The sequence below is a fragment of the Anas acuta genome, chromosome 2, assembly GCF_963932015.1.
Source record: "Anas acuta chromosome 2, bAnaAcu1.1, whole genome shotgun sequence".
NCBI lineage: Eukaryota > Metazoa > Chordata > Aves > Anseriformes > Anatidae > Anas > Anas acuta.
The window spans coordinates 10,043,515-10,070,603 of record NC_088980.1 but is presented as its reverse complement, the minus strand read 5'-3'; the positions used below and the strand labels follow the sequence as shown (position 1 = coordinate 10,070,603).

Genomic DNA, 27,089 nt, shown 5'->3' with positions numbered 1-27,089 from the left:
CATGATGAATTTAAATGGAGTTGATTGGATCATGAGTATTTTAGCACAGACAAGTAGCTATGTATTGGGCTAGTTGTTTTTCACATGGTGTAAATGGATATGGGAGTTTTCATAGCTATGTCACGATGTCAAATCATGACATCAGAATCTTTCAATGAGCTGAGGAGTCATTTCATCTGAAGACATGATGAAGTGCTACCATATAATGTTGGCCATGTTTAGCGGAAAGCTAAATCATATGGCCTACCAGGTATAACTAGTTCTGTAAAAAAGCTTTTTGCTGCAAAGTTAGATTAAACAAAAGCAGCAGTGAAATATTTTTCAGATGAGGCTATTCCAGACTTTTCCTTTCCTCACTTTAAGGAACTGAAATCGCAAGCTTAATGGTTCAAATAAAGTCATGGGAATCCTACCCCAATCATTCCCCAAAGTCTTTGGTCTTGATAAAATAATTTTGTCATCATGATTGAATCCAAAGAGTCTTTCTACTGCTACAATTTCTGCCTGTCTATTGGTTCCTTACCCAAACCACTTTTTTTTTTTTATCTTTGCTACTTGATTTATGTAACACTTTGCTTCTATTAATTCTGTAGTAGATGAATCCTCACTATCAATAGAAGAATCATATTCATGAATAATGACACTGATACTTCTCAGTTTTTCTCACCTTTGTAATACAGAAACTTCATTCCATGTGGGGCTGAATCAAGCAAGCAGAAAACTGAGCACAGTACACAAAAGATCCCAACTAACAACTGCTCCACATTTACTGTGTTCCTGCACTGGAGTGGGAATGGGAAGACTGTGTGCAGGAGGATGGGAAATGTTTGTAAATTGTGTTCTTTTAACAGTCCTTGAATAAAGTGGGTTAGATGGGCGATGTGGGTGTACAGAGCTGTCACAATGTAGGCTAGTCTGCTTGATGCCATGCTGGTGGGAACAGTGTACTCACTCGGCGTAAACCAAGCTAGAGGCGATCACTGTACAAGCACATACTGTATAACACTGAGCAAAATGCAACATGAATCAAAGCAGGAGGGAAATAAATTGTAGGTAATGATGTTGTGGCGTTTTTAGAGGAAGATTTTGAATATTCAGCTCATCTATAGCAAAACTGTCACAGAACTGTAATAAGCAGAAAAAGTATATGGCAGTGTTTAGAAGTTGGAAAAATAATATTGGAAATTACTCTGTCATAAGTTACTTATTCTTGATGTGAGTCCTCAAATGTGACAGTGTGATCAATAATACTGGTACCAAAGAGGATAATAGATAGCACTATACCTTTGTAAAGTACACAGGTACCAGTTCTGCAGCTCTGCCATGCTGTCATGAATGATGGTTTCTTAGCCTAACATACCCTACGTGAGCTTGTGAACCTGTGTGCCTTAGTTTTCTATTGGATGAAAATTACTAAGACTGCTCAGGCTTCCAAAAGAATGGCTTTCCAGCACCATTTTCTTTCTTATTTTCTCTCCTGTATTCTTGCTGTGTTGTAGCATTCAAATGCTCTGATTGCATCCCACCTTATGGTTACTACATTGGCTTGTAGTGGCATACCTCGTTTTTGAGGTTGGAGCAAGCTTTTGCAGGGGAGGAGGGGGTAAGCAGGGAATGGGAGGTTGAGCTTTTACAAATAAGACTCCCTTGGTTAGAAATGACACCAATGTATGCAGCAGACTTTCCCTGCACCTCTGTGTATACTTGCTATTACAGTAAAAGCCCACTTGCTGACACCAATCATTTCCATAAAATTTAAGCCAACATCTTTGGGAGAAAAGATTTAATTAACACATAAGCCCCTGAGTCACTATGACAATCTGCTTTCATAGTGATGGGAATAATCACATTTCTACCCACTGTCAGTCCTTGAAATATAGGGGTTTTATGAATAATCTATAGTACATTTTTTTTTTCCTTACAGAAACAATCAGATTCTTTTGTTACTTTCAGACAAGAACATTTCTGTCTCAGACATCTAGAAAAACTCTAAATTTATCTGGTGCCTTGAGGGGCTACCTCTGCCTGTGTGACAGGAGGTCTCTTGAGCATTTTGGGTTAGTAGCGTGAAGGGAGGCTGAACAATTCCATCCTAACCAAGATCCACGAGACATCCCATTATTTAAATAGAGGTGCCCTTAGGGCAGGGTATGCAGAACCCAGTGAAAATAAATAAATAAATAAACCATACTCATTGCAGACAATAAATAAATTTGTGGCCATGATTACAGTGCTATAAAATTAGATTCAAAAACTTTCAATGTGAAGCAGAAATAATAACCTAGGTACAGAGCTTTGACAAATCTTTTCCCCCTTAGTCCAGTTGAAAAGATCATGTCTAACAGTACGTACTTTTTTGACACCTCCTTCTCCTACTTGTTATAAACCCTTGAAGGAAAAATACAGAACCTTGTTTCCCCTGGGTTAGCTTCATCTAAGTTGTTTCTGATTTAAAGTGGCATAAGTCAGATAAGTATCAGGCTTGTAAGGTTTAATTCTATGAGAGTTGGGGCTTGAGAATAATTCTATAATCACAATTTAGAGCATGTTGTATCTGTTTTTCTCACTAGACACTGAGATATCATTTTATTTTCTTTTTACTTTCTTAATACTTTTGTATTTGGTTTCACAGTACTGAACAACAGTTAAACAAGTTATGATCTGTCTATTAGGGACAACATTCATAACATCTGTAGAGTGGTAGCAACTCTAATAACCTGATTTTTTATAAATACAAATTTTGCATCTAGATAAGTGCTTTTTTAAATGATAGCAGTCCTCTTGTGTTATGCTTGATTGCAACCTGTTTTCTAAATTAAAAAATGTAAATGCGGCATTGACAAAGGTTAAAAAGATTTACAGTGGGTTCTGTCAGCAGTGCATACACACACCAAACCAAATCCTATGTATCTAATCAGTGTCCTCTGGACTGTGTGCCTTGCTCCATTGTTTACTCTCAAATCCATAATAATTTTGTATCCTTTCACTGGGCAAAGATTCATTTTAAAAACTAATGAATTTAAAAATATGCTTTTCCCTTGTCCATTTGATACTGAGCCGCAATTTGACTTTCATTGTTTGTTTCCCTCCTTGTCTCATCAATCCTTTTCTCTCTTTCTGTCCTTTTACTTTATTACATTTTTTATTGAGGACTGAGATGAACTGGTTGCTGCATCATGGGCCCATTACACTTCCTAACAATTCCATTTACACCTTATTGTTTGTCTTATTGCTGGAAAATTCAGGTGATTCATCATGCCTGAAGAAGCACCTGATCCCAATTCCCTTGATATCACGATCACTATGTGACAGGAATACAGTTAGTAGTGGCTTTCAGGCTCTAAGAGGCCAAGGTGATAACTCTTTTGGGACTTTTAGCCTCTCAAGTATTGATGAGTTCCATTTTCGTAACGGTCTGTTTTCTTGCTCCCTTTCAACAGCCCCCTGAGTGTGGAAAAGGGCTTGGAGTTAATAAAGGATGTGGCAGATCTCCTGAAGCTGCAGATGAGTGCCTTCGATGATGTCAAGTATGTACATGGAATTTGGCCCTTTTTACTTTATTGGCTTTCTTATTGTTTTTGAATGGTTTGTCTTACAAGGAAATATCTACTCTTTAATGTCAAAATTAGTGAGAGCATGTGAGAGAAAAAAAGAATATTGTGATGATTTTTATAATGTCTCCTACACACAGTTAGAAACAAATTATTTAATAAACATTATAAAGACTGAAATAACCCTATGCTCCCACAGGGAAAAACAGTCTATTCAAAGTGCTGTAAAAATATTACTATCTTATTTAACAGGATCTGGGTAAGGCAAGTATTGTGAAGGGTCATCATACCTAGTGTTGCTGACAGGGAAACAACATGGGTTGTTCCCAACAGATGGAGAAGAACTTCAGTCCCTGGATTTCAGTCTGGCATGTGGCACAACAGGTCATGCCTCCTGGACAGCTACTCATTTAACAAGTCACAGGGAGTTCAGCTATGCTGAGAACCCTTTTTTCTTCATATTATCTGTCCTGATAAATGTTCTGCATGTTAATCACCTAAGCTACGAGCTTATGATTTACCATGTCTGGTAAAAAAAATTTAGATTGGGATTTTCTTCAAACATTTTGGTAGGAGCATTTACTTTGCAAAATTTTACTCCTTCCTTCATAAAACAGAAAGTAAAACTAGTTTGATAGAGAAGTAACAGAAAAGAAGGGTCAGCTGTGGGTGGCTTGTGACAGCTTGCTAGAAAAGAAGTCATAACTTGGCTCGCAGAAAATGACCAATGTTTGTGTAACATCCAATTTCTGCCTGTTTCAGAGTGTTTGGGGTTGCTTGCTTTTCCCCATGAGTCGTGTTGCTGAAAGGCATTATCTTTCTCAGCCTTACTTGTGCTTTTGCTTAACCTTCATCTCCAGTTAATATAATTCATCATTTAATGCTATGTTTTAAGCAGTAGTCTGAAGATGTTGCATCTTTGCTGGAAGAGTTTATTATTAATCAGGAAAAAAAAAATCTACCCCTTCTATATCTGAATATATGGTGGGAAATAGATTACTGGTAAGAATCATTTTAGAAATCTGACAAATACAAGGCATATAAAGTCTAGTTGTTTAGAAGGAAAATACCCTTTTTTTTTTTTTTTTTTTTTTTTTTTGAGCTATTCTTTACATCGTTGAATGACTTTTTACTTGTATTTTACGAAATGTACTTTTTATGAAAACTGAGTTTTGTAATTACAAAAAATGACAATATTTTATGGCTTTCCTTATAAAAAGAATTTGCAACCTTGAATTTGAATAGTAGCAGATAAATCAATGTCTGCTGTACATTTAAAGGGATAATTCCATGGAACAAGTTCTCTGCTGGAATCAATGGGTTCTGCTTCATTAACTTCATTCATTTACCATACAAGAGCACTTTCACCTACCTTTCTAATTGTTAGCATAAAGCCTTTTGGTTATTTTTTTTATTTGATAAATCACAACAGCATTGCAATTGGCAAGCTGTAGATTCATTCTCTAATGGAAAATATCCCTCCAGTGAAATAGAAAGCTCTGAAAAATCTTTTTCTTTTCTTTAATATGTGACTTTAGGGAAGCTGCTTATTTTGCATCCATTAACATACAGTCATAAGACAGTACCAAAATTACTGGTATAGTATGGTCAGTATTTTAAAATCGTGTTAAAACGGTGATAATTCCAAACGGGACAGGAGTATTCTGTCTATCAGCACAAAGCTTTCATTGGTTTTTATGTATCTACAAAAGGTTATCTCAAATCCCAAGTAAGGGAAGAATTTGTCCAAAACAAATGGTATTTACTCAAGAAAATTAGGTGCTTTGACTCAGGTTAAACCCCTGAAGTGCTACAGAAACGTGGAGCTAGACAGCAGATAGAGTAGAACTCAAAGTTTTAGAAAAAGGCTTCACCAAGAAAAGAATAAACGCTTTTTGGATTTGTTCTTTCATCATCATCCATTATTGGAAAACTGTATTTACTTGAAGGCTCTGGTTACCTTCTGAATGGCCTCATGTAGAGGGGTTTCAGGAAAGACTTGATGTCATGGTTATTCCTTATCCATCTTTGACATGTTGAAGGATGAGAATGAGACCTCTCAGGAAATATTTTATTTTCTTAGCTTTCTTTTTCTCAGAGATTCATAAAAAAAAAAAAAAAAAAAAAAAAAAAAAAAAAATATATATATATCAATAAGCTTGAGACCAAAGATTTATAGCGGAAATGGGAAAATAAACTATTTTAGTTGGAACTCTGACCTGAGCATGAACTTGGATTAAAATTTTCAACTCTCTTAGTCTTCCAGGAATTCAGGATTCTCAAAAGGAAAAGACAATATAGGGCTGAATATTTTAGACTATTCCAAAGATTTCAGATTAAAGAAATTTTAATGGGAACCAGAGTTCTCATTAATTTCAGAGTACAAACAAAGCAATCAATAGTAATAGTGTACGAAGAACTGAGGGCAGAGGATGAGTTATTTTAAAGTGTTACGTTCTTTTAAGGTTCTTTAAATTCTCAAATAAAATGTTCTTGTCCTTTTCTCTGGAAAAAAAAAAAAAGTGATTTAAAATGTACTGCTTTGCAAATACATTACAGCATTTACTTAGTTTTGTCTGCAAATATCTTTCATTCTTCCCTATATATATATATATTTATTTTTTTTCATTTGCCTTGGAGTTTGGCTAAGTGAACAGTAGCTTTTGCCATGGGTTTCTACCGATTCCCGTGTTAGTTCTTGATTTTAGTTGATGCATGGTAGTAATCAGCTTATCTTATCTTCTCTTTCACAATCCTGCCAACTTTAACCGATGGACTGCAATTCACAGTGTAGCCTCAGGCTTGGCTCCCAGAGCGTTCAGTCCACTTCTACAGTTGGTTTGTTGTCAAGTTTGCATTGACATAAACTTTGCTCACCCTGTGAAGCAGATGATTGGGAATAGATTTGGAGAATACATAATTAGAAATACTTCAACATTGAAGAAAAGATCCAACATGCTAGCTGTCACTTTTGGATACAGCCTGAATCTTTATGGAAGTAATAGTTATGCTTAATATGTTTTGTTAATGGTTATGTAGCTGTCAAATAAATTCCATTATTTCTTATTACATCATTAGAGACCATTAAAAGGATATTAGCATGCTGATGTAATTATGCAAGCAGACGTAAAATGACTATAGTTATGATTTTAAAATCTAATTATGGGTGTCCAATGCCTCTGGTGATTGATTGTTGGACTGGTATCATGGATTGAAGTCAGATGGGTGGTAGTACTAGGAGAGTTTGTATTTATTTAAAAAATAATTTTACCACTGCAATCTGCAACATTGACCTTCTTCCTGTAATTACAGTTCTTCACACATTATAGAATAAACTTACAAACAAAAGAGATTGTCAACAAAAGTCCAAATATAATAAAACTACTGAAATCTGGTAGCTCAACTGTGAAGGTAGTGGAAATCAAAGACACTGGGTTAGAACATATATGACTTCTTTGGGTTCTCTGAGAAATATAAATCATTGTTATGCTCTTATGTAATGTTCTTATACTTGGGATATTTACTGTGAACATTGCTAATGGGAGGGGTTCAGCTCAACTTATCAGAATACCTTTACATAGAAAGAAAGCACATTATTCAGATGTCATAGTATTTCAGAGTGTACATCCTACCATTCTCAGCATTCTCAGCCTCCAGCTAAAAGTGAAATTTTCTGCTGAATATTTCATCCTTTGATGAATGTTGCAGTAATACTGTATTATTTTTCTTTTCCTTATTATTTCTCTCTTTAGACTTATATGATTTTCCCTATTGTTATTGAAGATCTCTTACTGTCCATGTCTCTATTTTCCAATCTTGTTCTACTGCTTTGGCTTCCTCCATCTGTACATCTTAATGGACTCAAAGAACTGTCCTTCCAGGAGAGGTGATAACTTGACAAAGTGTGCCATAATTTTTCAATGGAAAACCTGTAGTAGAACATCCTGTATTCCTTCCATAAAAATATTAATATTTATCTGCTACCATTGTTTTGGAGTGTAACAGTAATTGTCTATATGAGCATATAATCTATGTATGTAATTTTGGGGATGAACAGGATGCTTATGCTAAATTTCAAGCGCTAATGTAAATAGATTTTGAAAGACCATTCTAATTATCTAATATGAACTGGATTGCAAAGTCATAAAATTTAACCAATATATTCCTTATCATGTACAGTTTGCATGTGTGTCAAGGCAAATGTATGTCAATCCATATCCAAGGCGAAGTTAAGAGAACCCCTCACCAAGCTTTTAGTGTCTAAAGCTCAAACTCAGAAGCCTCAAGTTGGTTGTTCGGCTTTCACCTGATTGTTTCCCCCATCCACACTGAGACTAGAGATGAACTCAGTGTTTTAGCTGAATAGTGTATTCCATGACAAATGAAAATTCAGGTTAACTGAAGCTATGTATGAAAACTATATGGAAGCTTAAGCTGACAAACACCTTTCAAAATTTCTAGCAGCCACAGCAGTGTGGTTTGACATTTTGAAAGTAAAATGCTATAATTTTTCAGTTCAAGGTAATGACTCATTTCAAAATTTAATTATGTTTGGCTTATAAGGCAAATGCAAAATAAACAAAAACATTGATTTCGGACTGAACTCAAGTGATTGTTTTGTTTGTTGTGTTTTTGTTTTTTTTTTTCAGCTGACCAAAAATAATACCAGTCTTTCAATAATCACTAATTATGATATAGCCTTAAAATACCTTTTTTTTTTTTTTTTTTTTTTTTTAACAGACCTCTGTCTTACTCCATATGCAGGAAATAAAATGCTCAGTTAATGAGCAGATCTTCAGTGTTCCATTTTATCCTCATTGTTCAATGTGTGGCTTCAGGCTTTATTTACTGCACATTATTCAAATCCTGCTCTGAGGTCAGAAAACCCATTTCTGCTTGTTGTTTTTTTGTTCTGTTTTGGTTGGTTGGTTGGTTTGGTTTGTTTTCCTATGGTGCTTTTTACAAGGCTATCAAAATGTTTGACTAACATAAATTGATACACTTAGCTCACACGAGATATGGTGTATTATAAGGACCATACAGAGCTGGCATTTATGCATGAAAAGATTAATGTCATAGTATCTACTAATTCAAGGTGTCCAGTCCAATGGCTTTGAGTGTGGTTTATACAGCCTCTTCTGTGAAGATCTTCACATGTTGAGACACAAGTCCCGTTGCCTTCAGTTACCATTCTAAGTGCTCAGCAGTCCCAGAAGTCAGCTGTCAATTTAGACAATGCTACCTGCTTCCATAAAAAAAAAAAAAATATGCCTGAAATGACTTGGCTTCAAATGAACTGAATCTGAATCTGAATCTGAAGCAGAACCGGGTGGTACCAGCAGACTTCAAGATAATGATAGACCTTTATGTCCTTGTAGTACCATGCCTGGTTTGCAAAATACTACCTGAGGTCTGCCAGCAATGACATTGAGGCCCCTTGAAATATATATATATATTTTTTTTTTTTCTCTTGCACTTGACCACCATTCATTAGGAATATTACTGGAAAACAACATAGAACAACAACAGCAACGACAACAACAAAACACCACTTTGAAGAGAAAAGCTGCATCTGTAGATACAAAATAAGTCAAGATTGAGCATCTGTAGATACAAAATAAGTCAAGATTGAGTTTTCCTTTTATACTCTGGCATGTCCTTAGCATCAACTATGTTTTTAAGTATTCTATATAAGCAGTGATCTAACAAAAGATTGAATTTGGGTCGTCATCATGAGGGCAGCTGTGAACACATTCTTGATATACTTAAAATCTCTTTCCAAGTAGTGTGATTAGAAACACTTTCCACTATTCAAAGAAAAGGTCTCACATAGCCAAACAGTACCTATCTTTATCTTTGTTCTTAGGAAGGTCTGGAACGGTTGGGCTGGAATAATACAATCTGAAAAGCCAGCGAACCATCCCTGTAAAAAGAACTTGGACTGAGGAAGGTCTTTGAAAATCAAACTAAGTGGTGAAAGTTCGGAAAAGCTTTAAATGTGTTCAAATCAGAAGTGTTGAGTAGTCACACTGATGAGTGGAGATCCCAGCCTCACCTCTTATGAACATGTGCATTGGCTGTAGTGTCCTAATTGTGCTGTATAGGTTTTGTTCATTGTTTGTCATATTTTTCTAACACCTGAAAAACTCAATCAGCCAGTTAATCATATTCAGTCATCCAGAACCTAAACACTGGAACGGTACTTGGTATTTTCACTTCATCATGCTGATGGATTATGACATTTGGTATATGTACACTCTAAATGTGAACATCTCAGGAAATTGTCGGTAGCTCGGTAGCTTAAAAGGCAGGATAGTGTGATGGAGGCTTATTTAACCTGGTGATCTGTAGTGGGACAGGCAGTACAATGTCTTCTTCAGTTTCTTTCTCTTTTGGTATCAACCTGTAACATGTAAACTTCACTCTACTGTGGAAGTGCAATTATTCATTTTTCCATGATTAAGTATGATTAATTTTTTCCTTTTTGTTGGACACCTGTAGGTGAATCTTCTTGCAAAGTTTTTTTTTTGTTGTTGTTTTTTTTTTTTTTTTTTTTTTTGCTAGATTGGCAGATTCTGCCATCTATAACATTTAGATTTACTACTGAGAGAAATTTTCAAAATATTGTGCTTTTAAAGAAAAAACATACAGTCCATGCTGTTCTCCTTATGGTGCTGTAATATACAGCACCATAGCCTAGCAATAGATTGAATTTTTATCTGCATTGCATTGCATTTACTGTCCAGATATTAAGCAACATTTTTATTCCAGTTTGAACTCTACTATGCTTGGTTTCAATAAACAAATACCTTTTAAAAAAGTTGAAAAATATTTGTCATCTATTCCTTGATTTTAAATAGCAAACCAACAGACTAAGGCTATTTGGCATAATCTTGTTTAAAATGTTATAAAAGCATAACTCAGAAATAATGGTACCACTTTTATTCAAACTTGACTTCTTCTACAGATTTAATGAGTCTGGAAAACAAATTGTCTGAAAAATGTACTGCTGTAACTCATTGCATGCAGGCTTTTATAAGAAATTACATTGTGTTTTCTGGTACATATTGTCTTATTTGACAACTAATTTATAATATAAAGATGCATCAATTTTTAAAGAAATGAGGATAAGGAAACAAAAATAAGGTGGAAGTTTCAACTCTGCATTCCTTTACTTAAAAATGAGTGATTTCTCAGCCTTAGCAATACATTAGTCTTGTGGCTTTTTCCCCTGAGGTATAATATATTTTGTGTGCTTTTCTTTAATAAATGTGCATATAACCAAGATCATTTTGCCTTCTCCACTGTAACTTTCCTGCTAGAAAAATATAAAAATATATTAAAATAACAAGAAGGACTTTGGCCTGCAGCATTTTATGAATTCTAGGTGACAAAATAGAAAGACCATAAAAATCTACAGAGACTCTTATAAATAAAAATGTAGGAAGTTTGGCTTTCCATTACAACATTTAATCTAATTAAATCAGAGGATTTGTACCTTTGTAATCAAAAGGAGAATGAAATCCCATGTTATAGATACAGATCCATGTACTCATAGGTCTCTACTCAAGAGAAGTTTTTTTTATGGATAAGTGAGCTTCTAAGGTTTATCAATTTTTAACCTCTTCTTTCTCTGCTTTCTCTCTATATTACTGTCTGTACATCATATCCATTTTTTAAACAAAATTAAATTCCATAATATAATATGCTATGGTGGATAAACTGCTTTGTCTGAAGCAAGACACTGAATATGTGCCATTCCGTTGAATTTCTATAACATTTCACATATTAACATGTAATTATTTCCATTCTACAGATGGGTAAATTGAAACTCAAGACAGTTTTCTTGATATTCCCCCAAATGGTACAGAACTTGGTGACAGATATGAGAATAGAAACATAGAACTGTGATTCTCACTCTTGAACTAAAACTTGCTTTACATATAGCACAACCAATATTAGAAATGGAAAAAGATTATCATGTAGGGAAACTGGTTATATATATTTTAAGAAAAGATTCTTTGAAAGATTTGTTTAAAAGAATAATTCATTAAAAATATACGAAATGAAGAAATATACAAATTATGACTTTCTTGATCCTCTCTCCCTTGGCTTCTTGATCTCCTTTTCTCTCTCCTTTTCTCTCTCTCCATTAACTTATGTATGGGTAGATGAATAAAATAAATATTGCAGACCTGCTGGCCATGCTGAATAGATAAATCATTCTTTTTCACATTTTCTATTTAACACCTAGCCAGTAAATATTTTGTATCCAAACCCATGAGCTGCACCACAACCTACCTAGAAAAAGTTTGTATTCCCTAGAAATCATAAATGCAGTGGGAATGAATGCACTTTTGCAGGTGTGACTGAAAGATCCCAATAATTTCCCCTTAAGTGCCTCCTTTCTAAAGGAATTAGGTTGATGCCAAATGTCTCTCTTTCACAGCTGGTGGAGGAATCCCAAGATCAAATCTTCTAGGTGGTCGTCTCAGAACTAAAGGAGAAGCCAACAGGTTCTTGAGAGGGCAAGCAGTAGGACACAGTAGCACTCTAGCTCAAAGTTTCAAAGATTTTTAAATTGAGGCTGTAGTTAAGTTTGTTTTCTTTGGTCTTCTGTTGTGCTGTCTAATCAATCAAAGAAATTTGTGGCCTCTCAGGCTCCTATTGAAGTTAAAAGGGTCTATTGCTTAAAAGAGTCTTATAAAAAAGATGGAGAAGGACTCTTTATGCGGGTAGATAGTGATGGTACAAGGGGGAATGGTCTTAAACTAAAAGAGGATAGATTTAGATTAGACATTAGGAGGAAGTTCTTCACTGTAAGGGTAGTGAAGCACTGGCACAGGTTTCCCAGAAATGTTGTGGATGCCCCATCCCTGGAGGTGTTCAAGGCCAGGCTGGATGGGGCCCTGGCCAACCTGATCTAATGGGTGGCATCCTTGCCTATGGCAGGGCGTTGGAGATAAATGATCTTTAAGGTCCCTTCTAACCCAAGCCATTCTATGATACTACGAATAAAAGTCACTTGTGCAAACTGAGGGAAGGGAGACTATCAGTACAGAAGACAGATTTTACATGTGAGTTCAAGACACCGTTAACACAGGTGTGCTAAAGATAAGTAGGCCTGATGTCAGCAAAATACATTGAAAACCTAAGACTGCTGCATACTAGCCAGACCACCAAAAGGTATAATGAATGGAAGTATAAATAGAATACAATTATATATATAATTTTTAATGACATAAATTTATTATTATTTAGCTTAACCAATGGAGGGGGAAAAAAAAATCACTGTACATCATTCAAGCAGTATTTTTAGATCATTTTCCCACTCTCCAAGGGTCCAAACAGTCTTTTTCTGTAAAAAAAAAATATAGCACTTGTATGTTTTGTTCCTTTAAATACTGTAATTAAGAACCTTATTTGCATTGCAGGCAAAGCTGGCAACTTTCATGTACTCAGCGTGGTGAAAGTGTCAAATTTCATGGTTTGTGACAGATTAATAGAAAAATTATTTTAAAACTCTGCAAATTATTCATAGATCTTGAGTAATCATCAGAGGTTGCATTTTGTGAAGAATAAAAATAGGAAAAACTGAGTATAGCTTCAATCTCTAAATTGAGTGTTGTCCATTTTTTAAATCATTTAAATTGTCAGCTTAGCAAAAAATCTTCACCTTAGATGAATTGAATTGTAAAATCTTTAAAATACCCCTTCATCGTCTTTTGCATTGTAAATGAGCATTCGTGTATTTAGAAAAAAAAATGATTTGAAAAAATTGAAGTCAGGCAAAAATGCCAGGTGTTCTGCACGGAGGAGCAATGAGCTCCTAGACAAACTCAAACACAAGCAGGAAGCCTCAAGAAGCAAAGAGAGTGTTGTGGTTTAACCCTGGCAGGCAGCTGAGCACCACACAGCAGCTAGCTCACTCTCCCCATGTGTGATGTGGGAGAGAATTGGAAAGGTAGAAGTGTGAGAACGCATGGGTTGAGATAAAGGCATTTTACTAGGTAAAACAAAAGCTGTGTGTGCAATCAAAACAAAACAAGGAATGATCACCACTTGCCATCAGCAGGCAGCATTCAGCCACCTCCAGGAAAGGAGGTCATCATATACAATGATTTCTTGGGAAGACAAATGCCAGCACTCTGAACATCCTCCCCCTTCCTCCTTTTTTCCCCCATCTTTTATTGCTGAACATGATGCCACATGGTATGGGACATCATCTCTTTGCCCAGTTTAGGTCAGCTGTCTTGGCTGTGTCCCCTCACAGTCTCTAGTGCACCCCCAGCCTCCTCGCTGGCAGGGCAACAAGAGAAGCTGAAAAGTCCTTGGCTCTGTGTGAACGCTGCTCTGCAAGAACTAAAAATATCAGTGAATTATCAGTACTGTTTTTATCAAAACTCCAAAACACAGCATGAGAATCAGTGAGATCAGTGCAGCAGGGTGACTTCATGGAGAATAATTTCAGGGGAAGAGAAGAGGGCAGTACAAGGTGTCCAGATAATTACCTGATTTATGATAGCTGTACATGTATATGGAGCTTACAGAGGTAAATCTGAGCTGCAACCATCAAATCCAGCCATAAGTTTGGTTTCCATGTAGTTACATTTGCAAGATGTGATTGCTTGCAAACTGTCAATCTATCTGATCTTTCTAATCTGTCTGCTGAATCCACCACACCCAGCTGCATGGTTTATATTATTCTGCTGAAATGTAATTGATAATAGAAAGTAATCCACTAACTGGTGAATTGGTAAGAACAGCAATTAGTGTCTTTCCTGTAGCAGAGATTTTGCTTTTTCTTCTTTAGTACTTGGCCATTGTCAGGTGTTGATACAACATAATCTTCTTTAACTTTCTCTCTCTATGCTAGCTGCAAGTTGAATACAAGAACATATTTCCATATTTCTGCAGACAGTGTTGCAAATGCATACTTAGAATATGATGATATAAATATGAATAGTTAAGAAAATGTATTTGGGGCAATAATGCAGCATGTTGTGGAGCACTGTGCCATGTTGTGGAGCACTGTGCCATTCTGCAGTTTAAGAGTTTCCATCTCCAAGAACTGGAAAGACACAAGAAGCTCAATTCGCTGTAATAGGAAAAAAATTTTTAATTGATTATTGTCTGTAACACATGTGCATAATATATACATGTAAGCAGAAATGTGAGAATAGATATGGCTGTATATTGACTTTTGATCCATTCAGAAAGAAAATTAGGCAAACTTTTTAAAAGTAAAGGTATTAAAGATGAGGGTTTTCTAATTTTAATTTTTATTTTTTTTTTAGTAATATATCTAGGTGATGATCAATATATGTTAGTCAACAGTTCGGGGAAGTTATTTTGTAGAATACATTCTTCACAGGTTTTAACAATACATTCTTTACAATGCATTCTTCACTGGTTTCTGGAATGTTTGAGTTTTAGTCAGTACATGCTTACATAATATAAATAGAATGTGAAGCAATGATCCACAAAATAAATGTTGGTCAAAAGTTCTGGTCAAAAATATCGGCGAGACCTGAATCAAGTGACTGATGAGTTTATAGCTAGATTGAATAACAGAAGGAGCCCAAAATAGCATGAGTGCACTTTTTAATCCCTCTATGTATTATATAAGGATGACCAGCTGCACTGCTCTGCCTTTGTCTTGCTCTGTAAATCATGTTATTCAAACATACTGTATTACGAAAGTGCCTCTGTTAATCATGAGCTTTTTTCTGTCAATCTGATTTGACATAAATATGTTTATAACCAATACGTGAAGTATGTAACCCACTTACATAAGTGTGACCATTTTAATTTTTCCAAAATTGAGAAGGTGAAAAGGAGGTTTTGGTGCAATATAAACAATGGACATAAAACTTCAAATTCCTAAACACGGGAAGCACAGAAATGTGTACACATTGCAAGTCATTAGTTCAAGCCCACCAAACATTTCCTGAGACAATTACCTTTGCTGCTATAAAATTTACTTTGCACAAGCCTCTGGAGCATTACTAATTGCTTTTCTTAACCCCCAGAGATTAAAGGATTTTGAAATGAACATATAGACAAGTGGTGACTCTAATTTCAAATCTAAGCTTTATTACGGCAAGCTCTGTTTTACGAAATAGGGTCATTAAGAGAATGTTTAATGTTGACAGTATCCAATCCTGATCCCCTCATCTGACTCCAATCTTGAGAAATAGCACTCTGACTGTATTTTTTAAAACTCTGGTGCAATCTCAACTCATTTCCATCTGGCATCAGCTCTATGTCTCATCTTCAAGAATACACATAACCATGTTGGCACTTGTTTCTCAAATCCTTTTCCACTAGGGGGTATGATAGACTGTGACTGTATTTCACAGTAAACCTTTCATATGATATTGTAGTACACACATATGAGGGAGAAGAATGGGCATGCAAAGCGTGGTACATAATTTATGGAGATTCAAACCCTGTCATTCATAAATATAATTATAACCAAAGGCTTGAAAGTAATACGGACCTTGCCATATTGATCATGCTCCAGCTCTGTTTATTCAGATCATTCATTTTCTGACAGACAAAATAGAATAAGAATGTTGTTAGTCTGTAAAACAATTAAATAAAAGAAATACTTCTATTTCACACAAAGAATATTGTTTATTTCTGTACATGTTGTGCACCCTCCCACCTTCAGATGGGAAATATAAACCCAAGGGGAGGGAATATTATTAAATCAGCAATCAACCTTCAAGTCATTTTGGTATAAACACTGTAATTATTTCATCTCTAGTAAACAGAATATAAGACAACAGCACATAAGGGTGACAATTTGCAATATGCTTTGAATGTCTTTGTTAAAAAAAAACTATTATGGCTGAAGGCAACATTATTGAAATTAAAAAAAAAAAAAAGCAGAAGTTGTGACAGCCAACAGAGGGGGTAATTAGTCAGTAAATTTCAAGTAATAAATTTCGCAGGTCATTGCAACAGACATTACGTTTTGCACAGGGAGAAGTCACCATTTATTGGCCTTGGCAACAGAGTTGCTTACCTTTATTCAAAAATACATCATAAAATGGTATTCTGAAAAAAAAAAAAAAAAGGTAGGTACGGTTATAATAATATAGTCCAGATACCTTCTAAACTCACAATCTTATTTAGGTATGTTTCAGTTCATTCATGTCAGTACAGTCAACTACACATTTACATAGGTGTAACTGTAGTAACATACACCTTGTTTGGAAAAAAAAAAAAAAGTTAAACAAAAAATGTAATATAAAATATTGTCTTTCTAGATTAAAGGTGCTGCTACCTAACACTTTTAATCTCTTGGTTAGAGCAGAAGAAACATTACATCACGTGTATTAGATTTAGTTTACGTTTCAGGTGTGTTTTACATTTGCAGTTGCTTTCCTGAGCACGGCTGGCTGAACACTGGCGTGATGTTGCCTGCCACTGAGCAGGGACACACCAGCCTTGATTTGTGGCAGTGGTTTGTTTGCAATTCATCTGGTCATAAACGCTAGTGTGCACTTCAGCAAGCCTCGGTATTTAGAGTGATGTAAAGACAATTGCCATTAATATTAGCTAGGCTGCAGAGGGTTTGACAGCTGCATGAGAAAGCAGTCTTGCCTATCTAACGTAAAGTTTCTGGTTAGGAGGTACCAGGGGTGCGTTTTGTACAGCTTTGAACCCTCTCTCAGGCAGGTTACCATCTTGTTAAAGAGTCTTTTTGAAAAATATTTTGCAGCCAAATAATTACTGGTTTTGTTTAAATGTTCTCGTCCAACACATAATGAACAATGAGGAATTCCCCAGAGGGCATCTATTGTTATTGAAATGTTTATTTATTGAGTGCTTTTGCCAGAAGCCCCCCATGAGAAAAATCTCATTTTATGAGCTCCTCAAGCAGTCAGTTCCCAAAACATCTAGCAGAAATGCAATTTTGGCCAAACAATTTCAAGGTCTTTTGTTTACTTTTAAATAATCATCAGAATGCCAATATGTAAAAAGTTGTGACAGGAGCTGCTTTATTTTCTATATTTTGCAAATATTCTTAGTGAAGTTGGGCTTATGTTGTGCTCGAGTAATTCCTTATATTCAAATATTCAATTATTACAGTGGAGAAAAACAGTATCCCTCTCAAGATTGTAAGAATGGGCATTTAGAATTATTCTGATTCCTTCTTTCCCGCAAAAAAAAGGATGGTTATTAACTAATATCTTCCCTGTCCCATAAGGAATTTTTATCCCACCCTGTTTTTCCTCTCTTTACCTACATTCTCTCCATAAGCACATAAAGAGCATTGCCAGTGCCTGTGGCAGTGCTTACATGGGCAGACTTCAGCTACACTGGGTCCTGGTGTGCTCCCGGCTTACCCAGGTAGAGTTACTGGAGAATTGTAATGGTCCCTGGAGCTGCAGCAACAGGGCTTGCTTGTCCAAAATCCCTGCTGGAGCTGGATATGTGAAAGAATCCAGTTTTAATCTGTATGGTTTTAATGATGCTGCTAAGTGCATAGCTGCAGTGAGCTGCAGTGCACAACTGAGGAATGAATGAGATCTGGACCAGAGACAGAAGCAAAAAACTCAGGCAGTTGGAGGAGTGGAGGAAACATTTTGTGTCTTTGCAGATAAAGCCATCATGCTTGAAAGCTGGCATCAATTCCAGGCTCTTGACTATAATGGAATACGTGGTGTAGCTTTCACACGTTCAGGTTTGGGGCCCTCAGCACTAGAAAGATGTGGACCTGTTTGAGTGGGTCCAGAGGAGGATCACAAAGATGCTCAGAGAGCTGGAGCACCTCTCCTATGAAGACGTGCTGAGGGAGTTGGAGTTGTTCAGCCTGGAGAGGCGAAGGCCCCAGAGAGACCTTACAGTGGCCTGCCAGTACCTGAAGGGGGCCTACAGGAAAGCTGGGAAGGGACTCTTTCTCAGGGGGTGTGGTGACAGGACAAGGAGTAAGAGCTTTAAACTAAAACAGGGTAGGTTTAGATTAGACATTAAGAGGAAATTCTTCACTCAGAGAGTGGTGAGGCCCTGACCCAGGCTGCCCAGAGTAGCTGTGGCTGCCCCATCCCTGGCAGTGCCCAAGGCCAGGTTGGATGGGGCTGGGGGCAGCCTGGGCTGGTGGAAGGGAGCCCTGCCCATGGCAGGGGGTGGGATTTAATGGTCTTTAAGGTCCCTTCCAACCCTAACCATCCTGTGATTTTGTGATTCTATGATAATTTGGAAGGAATATCTGAAGTTGTTTGTTTACACAGTCCTTGTCATGGGACAGCTGTGTACTGGGTTGTTGCCTGCTTTTATTTGAAGCAGATTGCTAATTACACTCTAAGTGTCTGAACAGCCAGAGAGGAATCATCATTTCTCTTGGGCTGGGAATACAGAAAGAAGGACAGTGAAAGGCTGGTTATACTCAGTGCATGGTATCGTAAGACTCCCAGGTGTCTGTTGTGGTTGATTGTCTTAGTTAGATTGTCTTAGATTGTGTTAGTAATGGAATCGGGGAATGGCCTGAATTTTTTAAAGAAGTTTATGTATCTTAAGTAAGATATACATTGCAATTGTTGAGTATTATAGCTGAACGTACTATTTAAATGATGCTGACAAATGCTTTATAATTATCTAACATTATTAAAATACATTTCTTGCACATTAATGACTTGACATCTGGAGTTTCCTTCAGCAATAGAATCTCTACTTTATTTTTCTACCACCCAGAAGAGTATTTAAAGAAAAATGATTGATTAATGACAGTTCCTGTTAACTGTGGAATAGAACGTGCACAGGACAGGCTCTGCCAGTAAAAGATTCAAAGATTCAAAGGATGCTCCTTAGTATTACTTTGAATCCCTCTGTGACCTCAAAGCCAAGTCTTACAATCAATAATAGTTTTCTTCAGCCTAAAATTTAAAAAGTTTAAAGGTATTGCTGTCTAGGATGTATGTGATGCAATTAAATGCACTTCATTAACTGCTCTCAGTTGTATGAGTTCAAAATACAAATGCAGAATGGTAGTAAAAGAATAATTTAATACTTCATTTCAAGCCCTGCAGCAAAAATATTTTTCAACTTCTTCTATGTAGCAATTTTTCAGATTTCATTCTCTCATAAGCCACAGCTATAGTAGGTCAAAGCATTTTACATGTATGGCTCCTGACAATGTGCTTAACCACTGAAACACATGAAGCAGGTATTATTCATAGTATAAATGTAATTCTTCTCACTGATTGTGTGAGTAATAAAAACTTAGGCACTCACACAAAACACGTTATGCATGTAAACATTTATCACATGCCAGTTTTCTTGTTTGTTCAGCCCTTGCACTGTGCTCCTCTGAATTGACATTATATTTTCTACTGTGGCTTATTAACTGGAAATTTTCTTTAAAAGACTTTTACTATAGTTATGTGTTTACATTTTTCTTACGATTTTCATACATATGTACTTTAGCATAATATGACAACTGAAAGTTCTTTATTCCTTTTATCAGATGTGCATATAGGTTGGATATTATTGGGATGGGTGGAGAATGAATGCAACATTACGTATATGGATTTATTTTTCTGCAAAAACACACAATGAATATTTTTTTGAAACCCTGAATACCTTACTATGCCATTCTTCATCTAGTTAATTAGTACTGTGCTCTGTAATGCCTCATAGGTTTTTAAGCCATAAAAGACCATCAGGCTACACCTAAAAAGTTCACCACAGAGTTCCATCACTTCTCTTTATAAGTTGTCCAAAGAGATTATTACGTCTATTGTTATAAGTTAAGTAATTTTTGCCATCTTTCCAAATCAGACAGTTGGATCAGATACATCCAAAATCTTTTCTCCAAATATGTTCTTGCAGAGCATGATCAAGATAAATATTCTGACTCTCTTTATTGTCCCTCTGACTGAGGTTCATAACAAGCTTGAGTGAAGGTTAGGCAAATAAAATTTGAAGCTTTATGTAATCTTCTTTAGGTGTTGAATTCCAGTGGTGTTCTGTGGTGTTCTGGAGAGAATAACAATTTCTGTGCCTCTATTTTGCCATTTTTGTAATGGGAATAGTATTTACAGGAATGTTTTGAAGTTTAGTTAATGTCTCTGAAATTCTTTCAGAAAGCCACAAGACAAGATACACACAAACTTCCACAAGAGGTATATAAATGTATGCAAATGTAGCTAATGAAGCAAAAGGAAGAGGGCTAAATGGTGTCTTAATAGTTTCTCCTTAAAAACCTATTTTGAAAAGGAATATTATGCCATGTCTCTTGATTATGAGTCTTACATTTTTTAATAATCTCTTCTAGCGTGCTGGGACCAGCTGTGACCTTCAGAGTGCACTCAAACCTCCAAAACATTTCAACTGCAGATATTGCCAAAGCAGCAGGTAAGAGTCCTTATCCTCCATTCCCAAACTGGCCTTCCACTCTTCAGTTTAGAGGACTGTAGTCAGACAACATGGATGGAGGCAGCACACTCTCCCAGGAAGATTGGCGTTTAGGGAGAGTGGCTGAGGGGTAAGTGGCACATATGGGAAAATGAAGTGTAATGTCTCTGAGTCAATTAAAACTGCCTGAGACTTCATTGTTTGTAGAGGAAATGGATTAAATACAGACATGGAGACACAGCTTAGCATGGTGAAAAACTCTTCAGTGTTGTCATGACCTCAGAAAAACAGATTAGATATTTGCAAATGAGAATTTAATACCCTTGCTTTTCTTATACTTTGTTTCAGGAAACAAAAACGGTATTACATGTTAGCCTTAATTTCTGGATCAAAGACGGTACCTTTGTTGGTGTGTGGTTTAGGCAATTTCCATGACCCGTTAATCTTGAGAGTAAACATTGTATATCTGGAGCTAAACTGCTTCTGAATAAATACCACTGTTCTATGTACTGCTCTTGGCTTCTTATCAATTTGGCTACTAACAGTATTATGGAGGAGCTGTTGACTGAAAGAAATCATTTCTGCAAAGTAACTGAATTGATAAATGATTTGCTTCCAAATTACCCAATTGATAGGTTTTAAAAATTATGAATAAACAAGTTGCAATGTTGCTTGCAAATAGGAATAAAAGAAGTTCATTTAAATAAACATTGGGAGCCCCAAACTGTCCATTAACAACTCCTGTTTCCTTATGGATGAATTCAGCTGTAGAAAGAACTGGGGTAGTTCCAGTGCCAGAGCCCTTTGTGCAGGGCTCTGGAGGATCTATCTCAAAGTGTTTAGGGGTATGAAATTAGGGTATGAAAAACAGTCAAATGAATGTGTAGAGGTTACCAACACCATAAAGTATCCACTCTGGTTTTAAGTAGCACAAGGACAAAATGGTTAAGCACTGGTAGTGTGAAACCCTTCACTTTGAGATTTCTTGTTAACTGGTGAGTAGAGTAACAAACTCACTTTTAAATAGGTTTAACATAAAAAAAAAAAAAAAAAAAAAAAAAAAAAGAACTGTCAAAACTAGGAAATTACAATAAATTATTGAATTATGGGGCACCTAAATCTGTATGTTTTATCTGGTAAAAATTAATATAGTAGTGTAGTAGTGTCCTACTTTGTAAACCTGTTGACTGTCTCTGAAGAGATCAACAAATATGATACAGCTGGTACAGCCTGCCTGGGTTTCCGAAGACTTTTGACAAGGTCTTTCACTAAAAGTTTCTGAGGAAACTAATTGTTTCTTAGAATACGGAACAAGAAATACACGGATCAGTGACTGGTTAAGAGGCAAATAAAAAACAGAGAGTAAGAATAACTTACTAGTTTTCTCAAAAAAAATAGATCTCTGCTGGGACTGTGTCATCCAACATATAAATGAGCTGAAAAAGAATGGTGAGCAGTGTGATGAGAAAGCCTGCTAAGAGTACTAAATTATTTACAGTATTAAAGGTGAAACTTGATCTTAGAAATGTATAAAAAACATACTAGACTGAGTGACTGGACTCAAAATGGCAGATGAGTTTCATTGGAGATTAATGTAAAAAATTCAAATGGAGAAAAAATAAGCTTTAAATATGAAGTTGTGGGTCTGAATAGACTATTACTGCTCTGAAATAAGATCTTAGTGTAGTAATAGATTAATGAAAACAATTCAGTCATTATCAAACAAGGAAATTGTTGTGGTTTTTTGTTTTTGTTTTTTTTTTTTTTGAAAATTAGTCTTTTGCCTAAATGAATATATAAATAAATAAAATTAGATATATGCCCAGGAGTCAAACATTGTAAATTTAAAAAGTATCAATTTTCTCTTTTCTAACCAGTAAATAAAGTTGCAGTAGCCTATCAATGTACTTGCTAATCAGTTTGTTTTATTTTTAGCAAACTTTTTGTGAACTTGCAGATATCTAAAGCCAAAAATAAAAATAGTAAAATGAGCAACAGCAGTACATACTTACATAAGATTTTTTTTTTCAGGTTTTAGCTGCAATTATAAATGTTAAAAGTCAACAATGTCTTAAAGAAAATCATTCCAAAAATGTAATTTACCAAAGGAAACTGAAGCAGAATAAATTGGTGCATACTTCCAGGCATGGGTAAATGTATTACTCCATGGTGTCCTGCTATTACGTAACAACATTCATCCAGGAAATCTGAAAGCAGTTGTTTATAGACCTAACTGAGTGAAGAATTTCACCATTCATCACATCCTTAGAAACTCAAAGAACTTAGAAATTGAGGTAATCAGATGCCATAGTAATTATGAGAATTTAAATTATCCAGATTTCCAAAAGGAATCTATTTCTGCCTCTGTAATAATGTCCATGTCTCGTTATTATCTGTGGCAACAGGTTCTTTGCAGGAACTTGCTCTCATTATTTTTGTAGTATATATAGTTTTGTAACCAAAATGGATAAATTGCTCCTTTCTTTGCATTATTTAAGTTTCCATATAGGGAACTATATTTAAAGTTTTCCATCCTCCCCTGTGGAGTCTGACAAATGTGCAGATTAGAGAAGGCATGGGACTCCACAGCAGCTTTGCAAATACATGTTTGACTTAGAATATCTACTGAAAAATAGAAATAGGGAAGTACGATAATAAAAATAGTTTACTGTATTCTCCTAGCGTTTGAGATCCATTCTTCTCAGTGTGCACAACAACCACACTGAGCAGAGAAAAAGCTCCCTAAAATCCTTCAGCCATATTCTTGCTGGTAAAACATTTTTTTTTTTTCTAGTAATCCATAGTTCCTATTCTATGTAAATGTTTTGATTACTTTTCTTTTTGCATTTTCTAGGGCTACATAATTCTACAGGGAAACCTGACAACAGAATAATTTAAATTTTTGTACAGCCTGAGAAAGCAGGCTATACAAAATACCGTTAACAATACCTTTATTTCCTCTTTCACTGCAGAGCAGAAGGACTGCCAATGTTTTGCCTGCATTGCACACTTTGATGTTCATAATATAGAACATATCTTGCATGGTGTAGCTGTCCTCTGGCCTATTTCTGTTTAATAAGTCAGGCTCAATGGTGCATCTCAACATTTTGATGAAATAAACTTTCTCTAGACATAGATGACCTGCTCTAGAAGTAATTACACTTGGCACATGACATCATTTAGACAAATGAGTATGGATTTAATTTCTCTTCAGTTTAAAGGTTAGGAGAAATCTAGCAGAGAACAACTATCAGTAAGATAACTCAATTTATCTAAAATTGCAATATAGTCACTATAGTAATAAGCAATGAATTTGAATTTGTACAACTTAATATGTAGTCCAGAATTACACAATTTATTCAAAGACATGTAAAGTAACAATGGTAATTAGAAAATAAGAATCTTCTGAAGTTTCCAAATACAGAATTTTTGGATAGGGTGGCTACAACATATATACTGCTCACATGAAGAGGAGGTGCAGGAGAGAAAAGTCTGTGCACAGTACTCAGCATTGACAAAATGAAATAAAAGCAAGTGCTTATGTGTAGTTGCAGCCTTTAACAAATAAGAATCATACTTGTATTTTATTTACTATTGTATAAAAATGCAACAGATTAGGTGTTAAAAAAAATAATAAGAGAACCGAAGAGCAAAACAATGTATTCATAACATAGGTATATTAGTAAAGTGGGACTGGTAGCACAGAGGAAGGCCATGCAAAACCAGATATTAGCGAATTAGCAGATCTTCTATGCAGCTTCTTGTGTCTATATGTGATATATATAATTACAGCAATTCAAAAATCTTGATTTCATTGTTGTAAATAGGGGGTTTTGAACATATATTAGAATATCTAGATTTTTGTTTTATTTATTATTTTATTTAAATTCCTCTAACTTTTAACTAGGCTATTGATTTATGTTTCTTTAATTTGCTCTTGTCTTGCTGGTAAAACACAGTTTTTCCAAAAGTGCATGGATTGATGGGACCATTAATCATAACTTAAGGAGTGGGTTGCTGAATCATATAAACTTCTTGTCTAAAATTTATTTATCTACCAACTTTCTAACTCTACTGGAGAATTAATTCCCCTTGGGGAAGAAAAAAAAAAGAAAAAAAGAAAAAGAAAAAATCATTATCATTAAAATTAAACTGTATAACAAGTTAATTTGAATACAGATACAGCCTGATAAGTATTAGAATGGATAATAACATGCATATAGAATTCCTATGGAATTTTAAACAACTGCAGATTTAAAAAAAAAAATCTTAATTCTTAAAAATATGAATATGAAAATACTGATGAGAAACCTGCCTCATCAATTGTGATGAGCACACAACCACTGAAGAAACTCCAGTTTATTACTCCCATCTGTAAGGCAGATTCAGCAGAATCACAGTTTTGTCACACATCCAGTCTGAGCCCTGCTAAAAAGGGCTGAGACTCTGACATGAATGTATTTTCATTTTCTTATAAATTCACTGGTACAAACATCCATTACAGATATATTTAAAAGAATTAATTATAAAGTACAAATGATTGGTTTAGATCAATGGCACATTTTTAGCTGTTTGCAGCAAGTGCAGCATAACTGAAAGATATATTTCAACTTTAGCAAATGTAAGTATAAGATATTACAGATACTTTTATATGAATATTCTCTTGTATTCATTCTAGTCATGAATTGTAGTCCTCTTTGTACTGGTGGTGGTGGGGATTATCTTTTCAGTTTACTACAGAATGTGAATAAACATAATGAACTTCATGGTCTGAAATTTAGCAAAATAAAGAACAGAGGGAAGACAATTTACCCTACATCAGAGAATCAATTGGTGAGGATCCAGTATACAGCTTAAATTGTTTAACTTTAATTTCTAGAAACACTCCAGAGGCTCACTCTGCTCTCTAAACAATAACTATGGCCACTGACCATACCACTGTGGACAGAAAAATTATATATACCTTTATTTACCTTTATTTTATTATTCATTATTAGCAACAACAACAACAAAAATTTAGGAAGCTTTCAGGAAGCAAAAAAGAGAGACAACTCTCTTTAGATGTATTTTCATATATTATTGTATCTTCATATAATAACTACATACAATATGTACGTGTAAAGAGAAATGTAGAGGGAGAAATAGCGACAGCATGTCAGTGAGGAATAAATCATCAACAAGAAGATTATGCAAAGTTTGTAGTAGATATACATGTATTTAGTTAAAAGCATGTTTAGAATAATTGATATTACTAACATTTCTTCTAGTCATCAAATTCCAATGTCAAGGAATTTGAGCAAAACCTGGGAAATGTCAATTGATACAAAGAGTTCGTAATATTGTGCCTTTCTCTCATTATTTTTGATTGTGATTAAACACTGTCTGGCCTTTGTCTATTGTTAAACCATTTTTGGTTAATTGGTAGATGTTCTTTGGATAACGTACTTCAGTGGCAACTTGCCACCTTTTTTTTCATGGTGATCATCCATACAAGCAGGAAACACATTTCTATGCTAAAAGTTTTCCTCTTGAAGAGGTCCTTCATGAATTATTTCTGGATTAAGACAATCCAGAAAATGTTGATTTTTAGCACAAGCTTTGCATGTCTCGTGAAAAGATGAACTCTGTGGCTTTTGTCACAGAAATGTACATGGTAGCACACTGTCTTGGTTTCCTTTTTCTATCCTACAACAGTGAGATGGATTGTTTTGAAAATATTCATTGGCAAGTCATTGTCAGACTCATAATTCAGCTGTGATGAAGTGAACAGAGCAAGATGAAAGTCTGCGGTTGAATCCCTTCCTTCTATCTAGATTTTTGTAGATCGTGCAATTAGATATCTTTCTCTCTGAGTTGGTAAGAAGTTGTGTGTCTATGAATAATTTGAAATTGATCTTTGAAGTGAACTGACAGCTTCTGTGTCAGAACCTTTGAACACTGTAGCCAGGAGGCTATGGGGTCCATCTGATTGCATTTGCTGTTGCCCTGGTATAAGAAGGATTATGATTCTTTGGTCTTTAATGTGAAACATATAATTTTGACAGCTCTTTTTCTGTTTCTAGGTCTCTTAAATCTTTTGGTGCAAGTCCTGATTTCTTCCACTCAAGCCTCCTTAGTTCACATTGTCCTTTTTCCCCTTTTGTCCCCTCTGTAGTGGATCAATTGCCTTTC

The 27,089-nt window shown here is 35.4% G+C and overlaps 1 protein-coding gene across 2 annotated transcripts in view; it reads left to right on the top strand.

Annotated features, from left to right (window-relative positions):
* PTPRN2 (protein tyrosine phosphatase receptor type N2) overlaps positions 1-27,089 on the top strand; it is a 644,732-nt gene that overhangs the window by 270,252 nt on the left and 347,391 nt on the right. For both annotated transcript variants that reach the window (XM_068673455.1, XM_068673456.1), the window contains exons 10-11: positions 3,441-3,527; positions 20,839-20,918. In XM_068673455.1, coding sequence (XP_068529556.1) covers positions 3,441-3,527; positions 20,839-20,918 — 167 coding nt within the window. The remainder of the gene's footprint in view (positions 1-3,440; positions 3,528-20,838; positions 20,919-27,089) is intronic.